Here is a 23,379-nt window from a genome sequence, read left to right on the forward strand (position 1 = left end):
TGTGTGTGTGTGTGTGTGTGTGTGTGTGTGTGTGTTATTCATTGATAAATGGATTTGTTGTTGATTGTGGTCTTAAAATAAAGCACCTTATCTGATGTAAACCGTACCATTATAGAGACAGATTACATTTCCCACACTATAAAATAATGTGCAATTCCTACATTCTTCACATTTTCTTCCCTTCACTTTAGGTTCTGAAATGGGTGGAGGAGGCAGTGCAGTCATCCAAGGTCCACCTGTTGTCCACAGATCACATCACTGGTACCAGCAACACTTGGCAGATGCCCTTTGACCCCAGCCTGAAGGAAGTCACTGTGGCCCTCAGCGGCCTAGCACCTAACATTGAGATAAAGAACCCCCAGGGTATGATAAGTGTTACCATACATAAGCAGGATTGCTAGTGGGATTCCAAAAAATCTTCATTTTTAGATTTATGTTTTGTTATTGATGTATTGATGTTATATATATATATATACAGTATATATATTGTTGACAAAAATATAAATAACAACGGAGTATAGGGTATGTGGGCATCTTTTGTAAAGATTATCTTCCATTGGTCGAGTAAAACAGTTCAGACTTAAAGACTATGGCAAGTTGCATGGAAACTGTTGTAGCTGGTTGTGGTAACACCTTATTAAACCACTTTATGTTGGGTTTTATGTGTTGTTTATATATATTAACTAACCAAACACTTGTGTATTTATTGCACATTTATTTGTTAAACTGATATTGTGTACATTAACTTTGACTTTGGTTAGCTTTCAATGAATCTTGGATGTTTCCATGTTTTTTGCACATAACTGACAAAATCATTTTTTTCCCTTTGTAGGTCATTTTCACATATCAAAGGAAAGACCACAACATTACAGCATTTATAGTACATTTTCTCAAAAATGATTAGTGGTTTTTCCCTGTTCTATTATGTTATTTGCATAGATAATAATATGAACTTTGAAAACGCAGCATCAAGTACTTCCTGTGCAGATACAGTGGCTAAACACTCAAGTGTAAACTTTAGGTCTTGGTGTCAGTCTCGCTAAATCAAAGAGAAGATTTTTAAAGACTATTTTGGATCAAGATGCCACATTACATACAGGAAGAGTTTGAAGACAAGAAGAAAATATTACTTTTAGCAAGTGAAGCTCACTGTAAAAGCTGAAGTACACTACACAGACCAGGTCTAGTGACTACGCGGAAAACAATAATTCTCTATCATAGGGCTGGATGTATTCCAACATCATCTGGGGTTCAGTAATTAAGCACATGTTGTTTAATGCTAAAATCATAGTCTTTATATGTTGATGACTTTTGTAATTTGAAGCCATGCATCAAGCAAACAGTGTTAAGAATTCATTTGAATCAGTCAAAGCTGCAGAAAAGGTGAATAATTGTCTCAGTGTTCATGTTTGGTCTCTAGGGAAGCTTGTGGGGAACAGTGATGGCCTGACGGAGCTCTTGCACATTCCCAACTCTGCCAAAGTTATCAACATCAAGGATCCACAGCCTGGGATGTGGTCTATCAAGGTAAACAATTCATTCTTTTTGGGAGTGTGTGTAAAATTGCAGGCTTCTCCTTCCCCAGCAGGGAACTGTGCCCTTGAAAATAGTTCCTAAGTGCTGATATATTACTACAGTAATAAATCAGCATGTTGAGATACAATGACATGTAATCAATTTAACATGCGTGACATCTGGTGAAAGAATTTTCAAGCAAACAAAAAACATGATCACAAAGACACATTTGAGCATTGAAATGATTTTTAAGACAGTCCTGGTAGATAAAGATAAAGTATGTTCAAGGCAACCGCTGTCAACTCAAGCTGCTACATTTTTGTCTGGGGCACCCTTGCTGTTTATTTCCACTTGCTGAGTTGAAAGTGTTGGCATCCTGCTGTCGAGGTAATGCAAAAAAGGACACACATTTGACTGCCGGCACTTTTGATACCAGATGTTGGGAAATGGCGAGCATTTTAACCTGAGTGATTTGTTGAGGGGGCCCTGGTGGCCCCTGTATTCACTTTAGACTCCTTCTGGGACACCTTCCCTCATCTTTGCATAGCTGTGTAATGTGTTAGCAACGATTTGATTTAAGAGATTAGATAAAAAACTATGTCATCTCTATGTTTCCTCTTCAAGAAAAGTGCAGTTGTGAGGAGATGAGGATGTCTTAAGGATCTGATTTCCCATGATTTGTTCTGGCACTTCTACCCTTCTAGGCTGTTTTTATTCTTGTACAACACAAAACTTCCCTAAATACAACCCTGCGTCTCTTACTTGTCGTGGCTCTTTATCTCTGTTCTTCACGTCATGTCATGTAATGCTACTGTTATCATCTCTCAGTGGGCAGTAATGGCATTATGGGCATTATGCGAGATCCATTGTATTCAAAGTTTAAATTACATTGATTTGTCTTAATGTAAAGCTAACTCAAAAATGTAACATGGATGTGGAATGTACATTCAGTCCGTAATGTTTTTTTTGTTTTTTGGACTGAGGTTGATTTACTGTATAGGATGAAACAAGCTTTTTCCAGCTGTGTCTGCACTTAACCCACATGTTAATCTCATGCTGTGGTCTGTCACTAAACACCGGTGTAAGGAGCCCTTTCTCTGTTCACACAGAAAAACTGGCAGGAGCTTAACATTTCTTACTGTAGCATTATAGGTTTTTTTCTTGTGTGGGATAACCCTGTGAAAACACTCCACAGTATGTTGCATTACTTCTGGCAAACCCTTTTCAGCTTTTGATTGATTGATTTTTGTCTTCATTTGACCCTGTTTTCTGATTGGGGGAACTTTGGGGTTAACAGATGCTGAAAACGTGAAAAGTTTGGCATTACTATGTTCTGTTTAATTTCAACTTAAACACCATATCGGAAGTCTTTGATTGAGGCCTTTTCTTTTAGATTTCAGCCAATTAAGATGGTAAGCTGTTCCATGGATAGTGCTCATAAAAGTGATGAGTGATATCAAGGTGACATACTCAAGAGAAATTGCATCCTCCTGTTTTATTTCAGTCCCATATTGCCTCTTGTTCTGCTCCTGTCCCAACTTCCTTTATGACTCTCTCTCTGTCATCCTCTAATTATCTCTCTCTCTGAGAAGCACAGGAGGATCTTCTGTTTTCTCTATTGCTCTCTCTCTCTCTTTGGCACCAATACATCTTTGTCTTAATACATCGTTTGTCCCATTTCTCCTCTAAGGCACTGCCTTTTTCAACCTCATCTGGTTGGTAGACTAAAATATCTCCCCCTCATCTGAAGCCTTGTTTCCCAGGACATCGAAAGAAATGTGGATAAATACTTTATGGGGATTTATCTGTTCTGCCATGCTGGGTTTCAGTAAGGCTAATGGCCCTAACACCCCAGTGTAAGACCCAGGCCATAGATTGTGTGTGAAAAGGAATTTGATCCATTTTAATCTGCCTTTAATTGGATGTTGTGGTGAAGTGTAGAAGGTGGGCTTACCCCACTATCACCCCCTGCTTCTTCAGTTTTGCCCACAGTTTTAAACCCTGCCGACCTACCTTACATTCACTGTGTGCTAAATTCAGTAAATTCGACTACTATTACTAAGTGTAATCAATGTGCAAATACTGTAATGGCAATTAAAACAGAATAAATAATATAATTATCTGTTTTGCACTAAGAGGAAATGAGACCAGGTGTGCACAGACAAATGCCAGTCAACACTGACCCTGTTGTCAGTTTCAAATGTGACAACTTGTCAGACTGTTACCTCTGTCAGATAAAAAAAGGATCTTCATTAGAAGTGAACATTTTTTCATTTGTGCTTTGTGTGTGACTATGTGTGTGTAAGTGTTTAAATATGAGTCATGTAGGTCAGACTTCTTCATGCTACAGTGACATCAGCGTTGATGAGTGCATTTAAGCTTCATCCTGAATTTTATAGCCCATGATAATAGTTTAGAAAGGCTGTAATTTGAAAAGCATTTGAACAGCTCAAAGGAAGAACGTCAGTGACCTGCCCCACTAATGTTCTTTGTGTCTGCTTTTTCTGCTCCTCTTCTTATATTGTTCTGTCTGATGGTTAGATAGCAGCCAGGTATGCTGTGCTAAACACAAAACAAAACATCACATCATTAAAAAAAATGGGGGCAAAGTAGCAGGACAGTAAGAGACTTGAAGAATTTTCTTCTGCCAAACGCATAGAAAACAACTACTAAACAATGCTTTTGAACTTCACACAAAACTTCATCCTGTTAGCTGCATGCTTCTGGATGATTTGGGCTAAATACTTCATTTTGATTGTAGATTGCTATGATATATTCTGTGCACAATTTCTCAAAATAAAATACAATAGAACTAATCCTTATAGCCATAAAAATACATTTGTGTAATCTTGAACGCAAATAGTGATTCAGAGTGAACTTTATACCATACAGTTATGTTGTTGCCCGTTACAGATCAGATAAAATGTATTGGTATATGGAAAGCACTTTGCATAATACATAAAAGAAAATTCGATAAAATGTAATATAATTTAACCAAAGCAAAGCTTATATGCTCAAATCATATGTTATTATCACATTTATGATTCATAATAGTGTTTCTAGGCCAGGTTTCTAGCAAATCAAACCACAAACAATGAGAACTTAAACAGTTTTCTTTTTGCATGAGTACAAAGAAACACATCAGTAGGTGTTCAGTGTAAAAACCTGTATCAGTTATCTCATCCCAGCCACACAAGAGCTAATTGAGCTGAGTGAGGGTGTATCTAAGACCTGTGCTGCTCAATTTGTCCGAGTGGGTGTGAAATTGGCTGTAATGACAGGGATTCTTCTTGTCTTTGGTAAGAACGTGACCTTTAAGGGACCTCTCCTCTAATTATGGCCTCATTTACAACCAGCTAATGGCGGCCTTTACGGCAGGTTTGATGACCACTACATGTGTTATTTTTCACGTTGTGCAGGTATTAGCATTTAAGGCTGTGCCAGATCCCTTTTGCTCTGGCATAAACTCGTTGTTTGAGAAATTTTAGCTCTAGCTGTGGTATATACATATACATGTATATATATATATATATATATATATATATATATATATATATATATATATATATATATATATATATATATATATATACATAGATACATCTGTCTAAATGCACCACTCTATCCTGTTGTCGGGTTTCTTTAAACAAGGATTGAGGTTTTTGTCAAGTAGAACTCAGTAATTGCGAAATACAGTAAATCCACGCATTCTCTTTCATTTTAGGCAATTGCAAATGACAGTGTAGGTTTGCGTGCCTCACATGAGTAAATGTCTGTGACACCTCTGAGGTGTTTTACCTAAGATGAGGAGTTTCCACCTCTCTCCAACCTATATTTAATTGTAATTACTCTGTCTCTATTTCTGCAAAGCTTCAGAAGACGAAGAAGACCCCATGATTATAGGGGTTGTGTTTGTTTAATTAAAGTATGAATGTCAGACTGAATGGGTCATCTATGAATTGTGGATGTTTTATAAGCTCTGGTGTGAGGCAGCCGACAGTCAGCCTTGACTTACTTAAAGTGGCTTGTCTATACACGCAGGGATGGTTGGCATACAAAAGGCTGTTACATCACAGTCCCAGTGCTGTCTGTCATTTAGACCACTTTGTGCTGCTGTTAAGACAACAACTATTCTTTCTTTTGTTTTCATAAGTTATAAAAAACGTCAATTGTTAACCAGAGTTTTTGACCAAATCAATTTGTACCAAACATCTAATACTACAGTACTTATCAAACAACAATTTTAAACAGTAAAGATGTGACCGCAAAATGTGTTCGTTTGATATAGATACTGATCTTTTATAGCATATTTTATAGGATAAGACATAATGTTATCATTCAGATTAAGCCAGAAACATGGATGGACTAACCACTGAGTCTTGGACATGAGTCTTGGACATATGTAAATCTACAGTTCCCCTTTCGTTGATACAGACCTCTAGTGAAGGAAGACATTCAGTCCGTATCTCAGGTCTCAGCACCATTCACTTCCGAGCCGGGTTTTCCAGTAAGCCCACCCTGGACTTCAAAAAGACCTCCAGTAGGCCAGTTCAAGGTCAGTGAGGTCAACCTTACCAAATTGTAAAAAAAGAAAAAAAAAGGACTACAGCTGTTGCTTTGTTTCCTTTCACCTGTTGTGTTCACTTACAGCCTTTTGCTTCGGGACATTAAAGTATACAGTATAAATTTTACCATTGCAGGTATTCCCACTCACATCCTTTTGAACACCACCGGGCTTTCACCTCCTGCTCGGGCTGACAGGCTGGACCTTGTGTCAATAAAGGGCGAAGTGATCAAAACTTTGCCAATCCGCTACTACCCTAGGCGCGACCCATTTGGCCTTTGGAACATCACAGAGTTCATTCCACCCAATGAGGCCTTTTTCCTGCAGGTGACAGGATATGACCGGGATGGTTTCCCGTTCCAGAGACTTTCCAGTGTTTCCTTCTCCAGCATTGTACCTGGTCAGTGATACAGGTTGTCACCTATATGTATTGCTTGGTAATTTAATTAACTGCCTGATATTAGTGAGTAACTTGTTTGCTGATTTCCAATCTCTCTCGTAGATGCCCCTAAGGTGCTGATGCCAGCCACAAGTCATGGATATTACCTCCAGAGAGGGGTTGTCCAATGCCAGATAGAGAGCCTTATCCCCTTCACTCTGCGCTTCAACAGGGATGGTAGGCAACTTGGGGTGGACCAACTCTTCAGGTGAGCACGGTTGGGGAGAACTATGTGTGTCACTTCAGACACTGTCCTTTAAAATCCAATCGTTTCACATCAAAACAATATTATGTATGTAGCCCAATATCACAAAGTTGCCACAAGGGAGGTCACAGTCTATGCAGCATACAACACCCTCTATCCTTAGACCTTCAATTCAGATAAGGAAAAACAACTCTACCAGGACAGAAAAGGGACTCCTTCTCTGGTGCTCTTCTTAAATAAAAGTCACAAAAGTCAGATATAAAGAAGAAATGCATTGCAGTAAAGTGCATACATCTGCTAAAACGGTAGTAAAACTAAATGCCAGTTTCTTGTGATGTATTTTCAACATAAGGTCTTTTTTTATTTATATTCCATTTTCAATCAGTTTAAAGTCAGAATATTCACACATTCTTATGGCTGTTCCTGAATTGTGACATGGGATACATCTGTTAAAGTCTTAGCCAACTTTTAAGTATGGCAGAAGATTATTTCAGCAACATGTGTTTGATCAGAACTGTATTTGTTCAGCGGATTTATGGGTTGCCCTTCTACTACCTTATCAGTTTTGGAAATCCATCACTCATTTTCAAACTGGAAAGGAGCTCCACAGATGCACTGTGTGCAATGTTGTTAGATGGGGTTAATGATGAAGCGGTTGCTCTTTCTTCTGTCTGCTAGGAGTTTGATGATGATATGATCTGTTCAGTTATTACATGCTGAAAAACCATGTCACTTACCCCTTTGGCCAATGACCAGTCATGCAAATCTGCAAATGTATTGATAGGTTCTGAGAGATATCTCTCCAGCAGGCAGAAATACAAACTGATACATTTAGTTTGAGCTTAAATCTGGCATGTTATGTTTCCATCTCTGCACTCCTGTGTAAATAAATCTGATTTGATTTTAACCAGATCAATGGATGTAGTAGCTAGTAGGAGATTGAATGGATTCAGCATTATTCTGCAGGAATAGTGAAGATAAAGATACTAAAAATTCTTCCTTTTGATTCTAGTGAGTCCGACAATGCAATGTGGGAAATTGCACAGGTAACTCTGAAGGATGAGGGCTACTACGAGTGTATTGCTATCAGCAGCGCTGGGACAGGAAGGGCTCGCACCTTCTTGGATGTATCAGGTAAGAACAAATATCAAGACTCGTTCACCCTGTCACAGTTTGATAGCAGGCAATTTATTCTACCTATTTGGTGATTTACTTGTAATAATGTAATAATAAAGCAATAATTCCATTAAAATCATAATTACAAGCAGACACACAAAATGCTGAGGGCCTCAGTAAAGCTAAACACTCTGTCAAATCAAATCAACTATGTTTACCAATACAATGACATTAGGAACTGTATTGTCAAAAGAAAACAACTGAAGAAAAATGAATTTAAAGAAAATTAGACAAATGATGTATTAAGACACTTTTGCAATATGTCAGTAAGACTCGCTACATAAACAGCGGTGTTGACTGTTGTCAAGGGACTGTAATACTGTAATTTATGTTAATTAACAGTATATTTCGGGCTACCCTACATCATAATGTGTAATGAGCCAGGGCTGTTAGACAGAAATGTTTAGGGGCTGGCAAGCATTAGACTGTCAACAAGTGCAATTGGTGTGTGATGGATCTATTTGCAGGGTAGTGAGCAATTTAAAGTCCAACTGAAATTAAATTGCATTTTTTTTTTCACTTATTTTTTGTTCTCCTTTAAGAAAAGAATGTAACACCAAAAGAGAGATTTTGTTATTTTTGGTTTTGTAGTGACATCCCATAGTTTTGCATAAAATCAGCGGAATACTGTTATTAGGCATTCATCTATATAGATGTGTTCCTGTTTGATGTCTACCCCTAACATGTAGGCTGCAATGCAAAGTTAGTTTACTTTCTCACTCATTCCCTACGGTGTAACATTGGCACTCTGGCAGCCTGCCAGCTGCTATCAACACCACACACACCGACAAGCCAATCCAGCCATCTGAGACGATTATTTTATATTATATTTCCCCAAAGACCTTATTTCTTTCATTTAATTATAAAAACTGTCAATACATTTAAACAATAACAATACATTTAAAAAACATGTTGACATTCTTTTTGACAACAAAAAGGGATGGAAAATGTGATTTCCCTTGGGCTTTTAAGTATCAGTCTTTAATGAACTGTATCACGTTTGGAAAATAATACTTGCAGTATAAAGACACAAAATACCTTGAGTGAAATGGTGCAGCAAGAGGAAGTTTATGTCAAACTCAATAGGTTTACACACACTCTCGTTCCCACCAACTCACACTACTTATACTTACACAACTTACACTACTTATGGACATATGTTTGTAATCTGAGTGCCAGTTGATGTGGGTTGAATTTCATAGGGTTCAAGGTTGCTTGTGCATCCCAGCAGAGAACCAGCCGGATGGCAGAATTAATGTAGCTTTAGGGAAAATTTAAAAATATGGTATTTTTATGTGCCTGATTTGTAAAGCAATTGCCTGTAAATATGATGTAAGTTGAGAATACATATAAAGCTGTAAATGAATTCCAGGCTGTGCACAAAGAACACAGTGTAGTGATAGTTGAGGTCTGTAAACTGTCACTCGTATGCACAGCAGAGCTTAAATACAAATACTCACAGGTCACCACCATAATAAATGCATAACAATATACAATCCCACTGAGAAATTCATAATCTATTTAATAAATTACTTGGATAGTGATTAGGTGATCATCATGATGTCAAAGCTTTAAAAAAAAACAGACAAAACCATTGGGATCTAATGATTTATACCTATAGTTTTCACCTCTGGGCAAAAATGTATGTAGTGCGTTCATTTTTCAATCTGAGCCCTTTCCATTATGAGACCCCAGAGCTGACACCACATAAGTCCCACTGCAGTCCACGTTTTGCTTTCCAAAAAACATCCTGCTTTGTGAAATTCACTGGAGTTCCATCAACATGATAAATGTCAAGCCAAAAGGAAGAAGGTGGAGCGCAGTGAAAAAGAGAGTGTGAAGTAGTTGAAAGACGCTTTGTGAAACAGAAAAAGGAGAAATGAAGCCAAGCAGGGATCCGTGTAATGTCTGAGCGTAATTTATTACTATAACTCACCCACTATGTTTGCAGTAGAAAAGTGCAGAGGGGACTTAGTTTCAGCTTTTACCTCTTATAACATCACTAAAGTTAGTCACTGGGTAAGTAATACTGGGTAAGTAATATTTGAAACAGGAGGACAGGCCTCCACAGTTTAGACTTGAATACAGAAACATACACATAATACCCACTCAGCTGCCAAATTTATGTCATCCTAATCCCAAGGAGTGCTGCTGAAATCCCCAGCATCCTCCTTGTGTCAGAGCCAATGCCGCTGCTTTTATAACATACTTTGTATGTTATAAAGTTGGTTGACTTGTGAGAGACAGATTAAATAAGGAATGGTCAAATTGAAGCCATAGATGTAGAGATATTGAAACAACAACATACAAAGTCTAAAACAATGTTTTCACCAATGATGGTAAACTCACCTGTATGCAAAAAATCAGTGAATTTCCCTTTTAAGAATTCCTATTTTAAAGAAGTGATGCGTAAGACTCACCTACTATTGAAAACTTTATCATTTAGGTGAGTTTTTGTGTCCAATGGCCTAAATCAATGTTTCCTAACCTTTCTGGGAAGTGGCCTTTTAAAGTGAAGCAATGTCTACTCATGAATCCCAAGTTCATTTGTGTAGCAGAACTGTTTTTCCCCATTATCTGCTAACCCCTCAAATTCACCTTGAAAACGGTTGGGGTCCTGACCCACAGGTTGGGAACAACTTGTCTGACTCAAGCAGAAAGTCAAGTTTTGGCACAAAGAAAATACATTTAGAGTAAAAACAAATGCTATAGACTTCTAATAATAAAATGAATTGCTCCCCATGACTGGAAAAAAAAAAAAGTTCCTGGCAGCTGTCAACAACATTATTCCCTCATCCTGCAGAGCCGCCTCCAGCCATCACAGTTGAGGGCAATGTAACTGTCTCTCCTGGCTCCAGTGCTGTCCTCACCTGCCATGTCGTCAGCACGGTCAGCTTCAACCTCACCTGGCTGAGAGGAGGTCAGGATGCCCGTTTGGACCCACGGGTGCAAATCTTGACCAACCTTTCACTACAGGTGTCCGCTGTGACCCCAGATCACTCGGGCTGGTATGAGTGCATCGCTATAAACGAAGGAGGGGTGGTGGCAGAGCGAATCTACCTCACCGTGCAAGGTGAGGAGTGTGTGTTTATGTTTGCATGTGTTTAATATGATTCTATGATGTAAGATCAGAAATGTGTGAGAAGTGTCATTGTATACAAATTTTGCCTTCCAAAAGCTGGGGCCACCTGGCTACAGTTTAATCTAATCTACTTTAATCGTGTTGCTGGTGTGTGTGTGTACTTAAGTACTTATATGTTTGTGAGACTTCTGCGTGATTTACAGCATGGGGGAACAGGACTCTTGGCCAACACAACCTCCTCCCCAAATACATGATCATCTCTCGTGCCCCTGCACTTCTTTCCTCCCCAGCTCCCTATAATTCATCCTATAAGGTGACCGGACATCCCGACAAATTCGGGACGGTCCCGAAATCCTAGCAGTTGTATCCAGTTGAATCCCGAATCCTGCCCTAATTGCCTCTAACCAAAAATTAGAGCAAAGTCTCAAGAGCAGACTCTCAAGTAGTCTGATAGAACTTAAAATTGAAATTAAAAACTTTTCATGGTTATTGAGTTGTCTTGCAGCCAGCTCCCGTCGGCTGCTCATTGTGTCCCGGAACTCAATGAACACGTAGCTAAAAAGCATGCATCGTCAATGCAGGTACCGGGCGGACCAGGTAGGAAAATACCCCTGGATTACTGCTGTTTTACATGATACAAACACAGCGTTTTGCAATGTATGTAGGAAGGAGTTTGGGGGGGGGGGGAGTCAGACGTCAGGCTGAATGCTGGCAGGGAGCTACATAACTATCAGCACAACTGAAGGCTACAGACCACTTTGTGTTTTTTTTATTTGTTGCATAAAGACACTTAAGTTCATGATGTTAAGTTGAATTCTTGAAAATAAATAATAAATAATTTTGGGGCAGTTTTGAAATTCATGTGACCACCTGCTCCCCTCCTTCCCCTTCTCGTCCCAAATTTGACCCATTCTCATCTGGGCACCCTACATCCTAAAGCTTTATGGGACTTGCGAAAAGGGTTAGGGTTCTTCACTTCACTGACACTGAATCAGGAACACTTTGTTGTACAGAGTATTGCTGGCTATCTGACCAGCACCACAGAGCACCGCCCGTGCTTGGCCAGGAAATGCTGATGTATCACAGCCATTCAAACTATAACTATAATCCAATCCAAATGAGCATCCAGTATTTACTTTGTTATACAACCATCAGTCCCAGAGTCAGTCAGAAGTTATTTCAAAGACCATATGCTGCTTACTTTTGCCTGAATTCCTCCTTGAATGTGTCTTGCAATGTATGTGTCTTTATTGTTTTAAAATGAAAAAGAAATTGTTCCACTTCACCTTAAACTGACTATTTTTCTTGACTTAAATTTGACTAATTGGAAAGTTCAGTGATTTTGGAGCAAATAGTTGGCTATGCAAAGTAAACCTCAATGACACCTATTGAAAAGTTGCAGATTTAATACCAGTGCTGGAGACAGGTTTGAAGGGCGAACTCTGTCATTTGGCTTGTTTCACTGAGTGATGAGTTGAAAAGTTGACTCTTAAACATTTTCCCTGGTATAACTAGACATTTTTCTCTTTTTAGATTGTCTCAAAAGTGCATTGTTTTTCATATTTTATGTCACAGCTTTCTTTGTTGTTCTTATCTATAAGCAATTTCTTACAGCTTCTTCATTATTATTATTATTTTTGGTCCCATCTCTTTCCCTCTCTAATCCAGCTGTCAGCAAGCCCTTGGGGTTTCCTAATTACCCCCTGGTCATTCTTTTCCTAGTTATTAGTCTCACTTTGAAGTGAGTAAAGTCTGTTGACATCTTACAACACTTGGATGGAACACAGTGGAACCACATGCCAACAGAAATATGATGAAGTAGAGGTTTTTAGCTGTTTTTCTGCTGTGAAAGAAAGTGTGTAAGAAAAATTTGAGGAAAACAACCTGAAAATGCTATTGTGTATGCACATAGATTATTATTAAATTGACAGAAATGGGATAGAGAGAGGTGATGACACAGGAAAGGGCCTCAGGTCAAATTTGGAAAAAACTTAGCCTACAATGGGCACACGCTGTACTGGGGGAGCTGAAGGTTTTTCCTAGATGTACTAAGTTAATGAAGAGAAAGGGGAAGTTGGGATAGGAGGAGGATGCATTGTGAGCGGGAGTGAATGCTTGTGAACGTGAGTGAATGCAGATGAGTGGGGGAGGAAGAAATAGGGAAAATCCAAGCAGGTGATGAAGGGAGTGCTAAAGACAGGCTTCTTCCTGCTGCTACTCAGGGTAGAACAATGTGTCTTTCCTCTCAGGAACCTCCTTGTTCCTGAAGTTGGAGATGTCCCTGCTCCCTCAGGGCAGGGTGATCTCGTGAGTTATCTTGTCGTTCAATCAGCACAGTACAGCCTGAGGCACAGCTAAGATAAATAGATCAAAACAGTGGAAGGTTACGGTAGTTCACTATATTTTAAGTCAAGGTTGTGATATATCAAAAGTCTTACCTGTAAATTTATTGTCAGCATTTGGGAAATGCATTGTATTTCTTCTTGATGATTGAAGTTAAAGCGTCAGTACAAAAACTAAACATTCCTTCACACCTAGTGTACTCAGGTGTGTCAACCTTTTGATCCTGTTTTCTACTGGCCTTCTATCACCACAGCACTTACTCAGTCAAGCCAAGATCGCTGTCATAATTTGGTTTATAGATGGCATGCAAGGAATAACAAGTTTGACTTACTGTCTTCCTTCTCGTTATTGGAAAAAAGTAAATCCCTAACAATAAATCCCTCTCTGACATCTTAATGTACACAAATCAGAGTTTTGTTGTTTTGGAAGCACATTTGTTTTCTTTATTGTTACAACTAGTTCTCACATTGTATTTCCTACATTTTGGAAAGGTCAGAGCCTTGGAGATATTTCTAGCAGTGGGAATAGAATAGAGAAAACACGCCCTTGAAGTGATGAGTTACAGTTCACATCATGAATCAATTGGAAAGTCTTTTCAGATTCCACAGCTTCTCCTAGTCTGGATTCAATAATTCTCCCTGTTTTACCAATAAAGAGGAAAAGAGGGTGAAAGATATGCTGTGAAACATTATTAGTTGTAGTAAAAGCCACCTACAGTGACAAAAGTGTATGCTCTAATACATCTTGTGACTGAGCCTAAATTAATTCAGGGTTATGAAAGAGGTTCCTGACCTATATATACAGGTCCAAATCCTTAATGACACCATCTTAGGTTTACTAATATGTAACAATATATATATGTATCAAGATTTTATGTGAAAATTCTCAAAGCCAAATACACTAATATCCTTATTGAGAAAAGAGGCCCCAAAACACTTTTATATTACAATATATTTAGTGAAACGGGCAGACATGTACAAAGTCTTACAGACCCAGACTTGAGTAAAAGTTCAAGAGCTCTATAAGAAAAGTGACTTGTTTAAAAGTTGAAGTGCTCTTCAAGCACAACACTTAAGTGGAAGTATTCAACATTTGTGTACTTAAGTATTGCAAGTAGTTTATTTTAAAGTAATTTGTTGCAATCAAAAGTTTGAATATCATGTTGTTTATATTATTTCAAATTGTGTTGTATAGTTCTTTAAAAATAAAAAGGAAACTTGTTTTGGGGAGAATAAAACCACTCTCTGCTGAGTTTCCTAGTAACAAAAAAAGCTCAGGATGCTGCAAATATTGGTATAATATGAAAATTGCTATTATTGGATGAATCAAATTTGAACATGTTTTACATTATTAATTAATTTCCTATGCTGGCCTGGGACACACACTTGTTGGACTTCTTTGTACTTACAATAACGAGCGTAGAAAGAAAAATTTGCAGAACGTTGCAGTCATTTACTCTGATTTGTTGTAACAAGTAACGTTGCAGCACATAAAAAATGTATTGGAGTAAAAGTATAAAACTCATCGAAAATATGTACTAAAGTAAAAGTGGAAGTAGGAGAAAAAAAATAACACTCCAGTAGAGTACATATACAGCCTTTTAGGACTTAAGTACAGTAGTAAAGTAGTTCTACTTCGTAACTATACATCTCTGGAAACGAGTGACTGAATTAGATGTTATATTGATTCATTGTTTAATTTGGCAAATTTGTATTTTTGATTCCCTTCTCTTTTCCTCTAGAGGTGCCCAGAGTTTCAGTAGAGCCTCGGAATCAAACCTTTACAGCAGGAGATGAAAAAAGGATCAGGTGCTCGGCCAGGGGCTACCCTCCACCCCGTCTCGTCTGGACCCACAATGACATGTTCATCATTGCATCCAGCAGGTGAATTCATCTTCTTTCACATGAATAAATTAGAGGACTTTAGAATAGAGGTTTCTCTCCCATTGGTCTACTCCCACTTCCATGTGCACTTTTTGATCATGCTGAAATGTCATGGAAATACTGAATTGTGTATCTTGTGTGTGTTCAGACACAGGATGACGCCTGATGGCACATTGGTTATAAGAAACATGGAGAAAAAGGATGGAGGATTGTATGGCTGCCTGGGCAGCAACCAGGCTGGGACAGACACAGTTACCTCCGTCCTCACTTACCTTGGTGAGTGCCACAGTGAACATGCATCCATTCCTCCATCCATTCATGCATCCATTCTTCCATCCATTCATAAGCTCGATCCTCTTATCTAGAGGGCCGTGGAGGGCTATAACCAATCTCAGGTGACATTGGAGAAAAGTACACCCTGGACTGGTCTCCAGACAATCACAGTGCTGACACATAGAGACAGACAACCATTCACACCTACAGTCAATTATTAGAGTTGATAATAACCTAAACTTTATGCCTTTGGATGTGGGAGAAAACCGGAGCAAACTGAAAAAAACATGCAAGCACAGGGGACCTGCAGTCAAATGGACATAAATAAAACAGACATTAACGATAGCTGCACTATGAACAGCCACACATTATGTACTGCATTTCAATTTGTCATACTGGTTTTCTTACTGGTGTCCCATAATTCTCCTTCCCTAGAATCTCCTGTGGTGACAGTGGCTTTGAGTGATATTCTCATTGGCATTGGAGAAACCACAGTGATGGCCTGTTCTGCGTCTGGAATCCCTCAGCCTAACATCTGGTGGTATAAAGGTAACATTTGTGAAGGACGGAAATACAACAACAAAAACAAACAAAAACCACAAACAATTATTAAAAGTTCAGTGTAGAGCTACATTGGGATTGAAGAAGAGGGACTGAATAGTTTGATCACATAGCCTACCTATAAAACTTTTAATAACCAAGCTGATCACAATCCACTGTTGCATTTGTTCTCATTGCTAGGTGATGTCCAGTTACATTCATCATCATTCTTGGACGTGGATGCTTTAGGAGGTACATTGACAATCAAGGAGACCCAAGATGTTGATGCTGGAGATTACATCTGTGTAGCAGTCAATGCTGCTGGCAGTTCTTCAGGAAAGATCTCTCTCGATGTAGGAGGTAAGAGTGGCACCAAGTTTAGTTAACCTATAACAGCACCAATTAAGTTTAATGACGTTATAAAGACGCCAGAATAAATAGGAAGATTACTGCTTGTGTAACCTTACCATAGCTGGGAATGTGAGTTTAGTAGCAATGGAGGCATTGCTTATTTTTTATGTTGCAAGGTAGCTGTTTCATGGAATGCATCTTAGACCCTTAAACCCTAAACTATCAATGAAATGGGTGTTATGGCTATGGCTCACAGTATACGCTAGTGTGTAATGTTTGTTTATAATGAAACAATAGCTGCTTTGGTGTAGGTAGTGAATGATGGCATTGCCTAGGCCAAGGATAGAACGTGTCTGGTTTACACCTAAACAAGGTTACACAGGGGTGTGTCAATATCGTGTGCAAGCTAGAATTTTGCACATGCGTAAAATACAAAAATAACTGAAATACATAACACAGTACAATGCTGAATCAACACATTATACTTCTGCCAAATAAACACATATAAAACCCCAAAATGTTCAATATTAAATGAATGAAAAAAATGCATTGTGAAACAAATAATCACATACACAATACATTTAGTAAAATATATAAATGGGAACACACCGCCGGCAAAGTACCATGAAAAGTAGATTTGTAGTGAACAACCAAAGCTTATACGATAAACAAAGTCAAAGTATCTTTATTAGTCTCCCTGAGGAGAAATTTGTTTTGGACACTGGGAAAAAGGGGCTACTCAAAGAGCTGTGCAAATTGCAAATTACTATTTTTCTATACTTGTGCAAAAAACCTATCCTTCAGATGGATTGTCTTTTTTTTTTTTACTTTGTTCCAGCCAAACCCAAGTTCACCCGAGAGCCGTCAGATGTGGCGTCAGACATTGGCTCCAATGTGACCCTGCTGTGCCTCGCCCAAGCTCACCCCGAACCACAGATCACCTGGAGGAGAGAGGATGGACTTCCAATTTTCAACAGGCCCCACACACATGGCATTATTACACAGAGCGGCGGAGCACTACATATTAACAGTTAGTTTTTTAGTGGAATATGTGCATACACATTACACATGAAAATGGTCTACATTGATGCCTACATAAATATTCCTTTTTCTCTCAGACCTGTGGGTGGATGATGAGGCAGTATATGTCTGTGAGGCTCACAACCACTTTGGCAGGATCCAGGCCCAGGCAAGAATCACAGTGACTGGACTGGGTAAGTGCAACCTTTGAGAAGTCTTGCTTCTATTGATTAATGTATTAACTTTTGAATCCCTAGGAGGAAATTGATAATGCTTTGAATGTCATAAGTTTAGTGGGAGGCGAAGGAATACTGAAGTTTAGCTGAACTCAAAAAGTGCTCAGATAGGTATGCTTTGAAATTCTTTTGCACTTCAAAGGCCTGTGGAGCACTACATGCATTTACACACTCACACATGCTTACATTACTTTTGGCTGAATTTGCAGTTTTCTGAGTTCTCTGAGTCTGAGTCTGATATCAAAGAGCATATCTAAAAAAAAAAAAAAGTAAAGTAAATTTTCTAAAACAATATACAGTACCTTTTGAGTGCATATGTCTGTCTGTACTGTATGTCCTTGTGGATTTGTGTGAGTGTGTGTCTCTGTTTCAGTCTTAACATGTACGTCTGAGTTCGTTAGCACATTTCAGTGGGTGTGTTTGAACACATGGGCCTTGTTAACCACTGTTTCTATTTCACCGTTTTCTTTACAGTGGAAACACACTGAGCGCTTAAATGTGGGCCAAAGGTTAGAAACCACAGACGCATCCAGATGACATATATCACTGCCCCACTGCCCCCATTTCCGTACTGTGTGTGTGTGTGTGTGTGTGTGTGTATGTGTTTGTGTGTGTGTGCGTGTGTGTGTGTTTGTGTGTAAGGTTGTGTTCCCAGGCCAGTCAGGGTGGTCGTCAAATTCCCCTTGACGACACCGTTGTCCATCTATCACAGACTCCACAGATGACATCAGCATTATGTGTGTGGTGTGAACACAGTCAAACCAAAAAGACAAACGTGACCATTACATTGATGTATAGGTATTCATATGTCAAGGAAGAAATGGGTGTGTTGATATTTTTAGCAGTTGTAGAAAATGTATACTATATGTTGTATTGTTGATTAATTTTTAGCAACCAAGCATTCTCATTTCATCATACACATGAACACTTACATGTCCTTCTTTTATTTTTTGATCTTTGATCATTAGTATATAATATTTGTATCAAAAAATAAATAAAACCACACTTTTGTGTCCAATCTGTTGACATCATTTTTAAAAAACATTTCTCATATTTTCTGCATTTTATGACTGTCTTAGATGTGTGAGTTTTTTTAAAGGATGAACTGGTTTACAGTAATTGGGTGTTTTCTTTTAATTTTATGCTTTCAGACACACAAAGAGAGTTGACGTGTGTGTGTGTGTGTGTGTGTGTGTGTGTGTGTGTGTGTGTGTGTGTGTGTGTGTTTGGTCTCATGCACAGAAAAGGCTGCTACCTACAATGTACATCTCAACAGTATCAAATAGCTTAACAGGATTTTTTTCAGCTCTCTGCTAATATGAATCTATTTAATCATTTTGTTGAATACTTTCCCGTCATCCTTTCATGGTATCTGCAGTCTCACCCGTCATTGCGATGAGTCCAACTGTGGTCAGTGTGATCGAGGACCAGCAGGTGACTTTGCCCTGCGTGCTTTTGGCTGGGAATCCGCTGCCTGAGAGGCAGTGGCTACATGACTATGGCTTGGTGAGGACACAGAAAGAAAATGTAAATGTTTTCCTTGTCTTCATTTAAAATAGCCATGGTTTAATTGAACCAATGTTACCTATGAATCGTTCAGGTGACCTCAGACGAGTTTGTGACAGTGAGAAAGGACAGCAGTCTGCATATTGAGAGAGTCCGGCTGGAGGATACGGGTGACTACACCTGTTTGGCTGAAAACGTAATTGGGGCCACCAACCATACCACCACCGTCAACGTCTACGGTAATGTACAGAAATGTACATACAAACTAACTATGAACAGAAATGCATATGCACGAAAACTAATATGGAGAAAACTCAGTAGTTTAGTCTTTAAGGTATCTTGTGGTGTTTTTGAGCACATTGTGTGTTTTGTATCAGCTCACTCACCTGAACTATAACGTACTGTATATGCAGGAAATGGGGAAATGTATTAAATGTAATGTATTGTGCATACTGGGACACTTAATGGAACTGACCAATGGCTAATGTTATTTATCACATGTGCTTTTTCTTTTTCTGCTATGACGAGTCAAAACATCTTCTATGAAAAAGGACTATTGTAAATGTTTTATTATAATTGAAATGCCCCCCTCTCTAAATGTCTCCTTTACATGGCAGAGAGCTCTTCACCCATGAATAGGATTATCTTTGAGGTTGCATTAAAACCAGGAACAGCTGAGGATAATGGCAGAGTTTGGAGCACAGTGAGAGGGGAAATGTGTTCTCCATTTACACTAATGTCAGCCATTGCTAGATTCTACCAACTTAAATAGGAGTTGTACGTAAAGAACTGACTCCCTCATGAAATTAGGTCAGTCCTTTTCAGCTGTACATACACAACACCCTGAAAATTTGTAGGTCAGTGTATAGTTATATTTTTCATAGCCCATGAAAAATACTTCCCATAGAGCCAACATCATGCCATGTACATGCAAAGATGCAGATAGAAGACCACCGTGCAATATTTCATATTGCATTAACTCCAATAAAATGCTCCAAGCCCCCCAGGGCTACTCTTTTCTGCAGATTCCCTTGATCATGCCAAACAACAAAAACAAGACAGATAGTGAACGAGAGCGAGAAAGAACAAAAAAAGGAAAAATAAAATAATAGACACACACAGACAACCAAACACACACACAGAATATACAGAGAACTAGACCTAGGTTTTTTAAATACTTGATGAATGGATGTATGCACAAAATAACACATTAGACTAACTGCGTCTTATTTTTTCTTGTTTCCAGTAATTCCTACCATTCAGTATGGCCCTCAGGTGTTCAGCACAATTGAGGGCACACCCATCACCCTGCCCTGCCGCGCCAGTGGAGTACCCACCCCTAACATTACTTGGGCCAAGGTATGTATTGCCATTACCTCTCAGAGTATAATGTAAGCCAAAGTAAAAGCCAGAACTCTGATTGCGGTGGTGTGCGTTTTTCCTGACACTGCAGGTCTTTTGTTTCTCTCCATAAATGGCAAAATAAAAAAAGATAGATGTGGGAAACCCCATGAAAAGTATGTTCAGGAGGTGAATCAAGAAAGGAAATGTCTCATCACATTTTGGCCCAATATCACCAGATGAGACTCCACAACATGCAGCAAGGAAAGCTCTATTACCAGCAATTTCATGCCATTCCAAAGTTACAATTTTTTTACTGACAGCGAAAGGCATGAGGCACTTTCTGATGTCTTAACTCACAAACTCCCACTCATCCACAGATACACCTCTTGACTGTTTCCTTTTAAATTATTGCTGTTATGCAGCTCATTTGGAGTGGAAATGTGGACTGTTTGTCTTCATGTAGTGTGGCTGAACTGTGAAGTGAAACTCAACTTAAGAAAGTCCAGATGCTCTGCTTCAACTACAACAAAACAGGTCCTTATGTTGTTTACATGTTGTAGTACATGTGTCCTTTTGTGTGTTTGTGTGTACTATAAGCCACTGTGTGTATGTGGAAAGCTCCTGTCTGTTTTCCATCTTTTACACTAGTTTTCTAGGAGTTGTAAAAGTGATGCTTTTAAAGTGAACAGGGCTACAGGGACTTATAAAACTAGACCCTGCTACGTTTAGCACCAGCTCTGGTGATGTGGTTGTATCTGATTCCTTTGCAGCTCTCTACAATATCAGTCAAGTCAAGTCAAGTCAAGTTAGTTAATCAGATCAAAAAGGGCAGTCCAGAGATGAATAATGATGCACAGACTTCACATTTGCTTTGTGTTTTGGTGTATTTGATTTTATACCCATTAACATTTTTATTCATAGCCTTTTCATTCAACAGCAAGACAATTTAACTCAAATCCTAAATATAAGAATGCTAAGTAGGTCAAACCACACATCTTTCTTTACTTTTTTTCTTGGACACAAAGTCAAGTGTTAATAAAGTTGAGTTAATGAAACAAACTGTGGCCCCTGCCCTTTTCCTGTTGTGATTTGTTTTGTAGGGTGGGGAGCTGCTGTACTTGGGTGGTCCAGCCTTCTCCCTAGATTTTGACGGCAGTCTCCTCATCACCTCTCCCTCTGGAAATGAAACTGGAGAGTTCATCTGCACGGCTACCAATGCTGCCGGCTACGCCTCCAGGAAGGTCCAGCTTACTGTCTATGGTAAACCTCACCAGCTAAAGCCTGGATAAAATCTGTACACACAGATAAAGGAGATATAAATAGCATTTAACGTCAACAATTTGTTACTAAACTAATTTTGAGACATTAGTATAATAACTTAGATCTTGTCACTGAGTTCATGTGCAGATCCAGTATCCTCAAAGACTGGTAATATTTTTAAGTTTTTATTTACAATACACAGTCACATTTAGATAGCATATGTGTATAGCTGTGAAAATGAGTTCCAAGTGCTCAGCAAGTCATTGGCTCCACTTTCCTCACAGTTCTGCTTGTGCTACTGTTTAGTGCTCAACCACACTGATCACTTTTGTGTTGGCAGTGATGGAGCAGTTGAAAGTGGCTTTTTAGAAAATAAGGGGACAGCTATATGCCATCCTGCTTTCCATTTTTTAAAGGTGCTCTAAGTGATGTTGGGTGACGTTACTTCTTCTTGACGTTCAAGGTATTTTCAAACATAACAAGACTGGCTTGCCCCTCCCTCCACCTTATCCCGTCCCCTCCTCTCCCTTCTGTGCTTCCGTGCTCTACCTCCACCCCCAAATCCTTCTTGTCCATTTTTGGCTGGAACACTGGAACACTGTTTGTGTATGCTTCGTTGTGCAGATGGGCACAGATTGTTTTTGCTGCTGTTTGTAGACCCTGGGCTGTCTACAGAGACTGCGTTTTTGTGTTGTGTGCTTTAGGTGACAACAAATGTTGTAGCCTAAAACATGTCCTATCAAAAATTAAGGCCGAAAGAGCCCCAAAAATTATCTTTAGAAAACAAAAATGTAGAAAATGGCTTTTCTGGCATCAAGGACAGCACATTGTAGGATTTTTTCCTTTTGAATATGTAAAAGCACATAAATGCAGTATGCGGAATAGCAGATATTGTACGGGAGGAATGAAAAGACAATACTAACACACTCATTGCAACAAGAGGCAATTTAATCAACATTCAATTCTTTGTTTGCCTATTTTTACTTTATTTCAACATTGTATGTATGTCCAGTCCGTCCCAGATCCAATGTTGGTGGGGCTGGAGGCTCACCAAAGCCTATAAGAATGTCAGTGATTGAAGGTGTGGATTCCATTTTGCCATGTGAGGTCTACAGCGTCCCACCTCCCACAATAAGCTGGGCCAAGGAAAGGCAACTCATCTCCCCGTTCTCTCCCAGGTAAAACCCATACAGCACTGATGATCCAATTTCAATAAAATAACCCCTACAGTAATTCTTTCAGACACACTGCTGCCTTAAAGTGCTCATATTAAGCTTTTTGGCTTTTTCCCTTTAATTTATTGTTTTATATATCTTTTTTTGTGCATGTAATAGGTTTACAAACTGAAAAAGTCCATCCCAAAAGAGACTTACCATCTCCAACAGAAAACACAAACTGCTCCAAACAACTCTATTGTAGTCCAGCCATTACTTCCGTGATGAACAAGCATCACTTTGTAACAGACATTATAATTCTCGCCTAGCTGCTAGCATGGCATGCCCTCATAGTCGGCTTCTGACTTGCTAGCAGTGCTTACCTAGTTACTACACATGTGCAACTCCCAACAAAGATGGAACAAAAGTGAGATGCCTCGGTAGCTAAAACAGAGAGCTCAACACACAGGGTGAAAAGAAGAGCTGCA

General features: G+C 39.0%; 1 protein-coding gene across 2 annotated transcripts in view; it reads left to right on the forward strand.

The window, feature by feature from the left end:
• Positions 1-23,379, forward strand: part of hmcn1 (hemicentin 1) — an 83,702-nt gene that overhangs the window by 19,707 nt on the left and 40,616 nt on the right. For both annotated transcript variants that reach the window (XM_032524875.1, XM_032524874.1), the window contains exons 5-22: positions 192-363; positions 1,421-1,527; positions 5,950-6,070; positions 6,216-6,479; positions 6,582-6,726; positions 7,736-7,857; positions 10,703-10,972; positions 15,066-15,207; positions 15,356-15,483; positions 15,916-16,029; positions 16,222-16,380; positions 17,210-17,401; positions 17,490-17,585; positions 19,006-19,133; positions 19,228-19,372; positions 20,380-20,492; positions 21,578-21,737; positions 22,750-22,915. In XM_032524875.1, coding sequence (XP_032380766.1) covers positions 192-363; positions 1,421-1,527; positions 5,950-6,070; positions 6,216-6,479; positions 6,582-6,726; positions 7,736-7,857; positions 10,703-10,972; positions 15,066-15,207; positions 15,356-15,483; positions 15,916-16,029; positions 16,222-16,380; positions 17,210-17,401; positions 17,490-17,585; positions 19,006-19,133; positions 19,228-19,372; positions 20,380-20,492; positions 21,578-21,737; positions 22,750-22,915 — 2,744 coding nt within the window. The remainder of the gene's footprint in view (positions 1-191; positions 364-1,420; positions 1,528-5,949; positions 6,071-6,215; positions 6,480-6,581; positions 6,727-7,735; positions 7,858-10,702; positions 10,973-15,065; positions 15,208-15,355; positions 15,484-15,915; positions 16,030-16,221; positions 16,381-17,209; positions 17,402-17,489; positions 17,586-19,005; positions 19,134-19,227; positions 19,373-20,379; positions 20,493-21,577; positions 21,738-22,749; positions 22,916-23,379) is intronic.

The sequence above is a fragment of the Etheostoma spectabile genome, chromosome 9, assembly GCF_008692095.1.
Source record: "Etheostoma spectabile isolate EspeVRDwgs_2016 chromosome 9, UIUC_Espe_1.0, whole genome shotgun sequence".
Classification (NCBI taxonomy): Eukaryota; Metazoa; Chordata; class Actinopteri; order Perciformes; family Percidae; genus Etheostoma; species Etheostoma spectabile.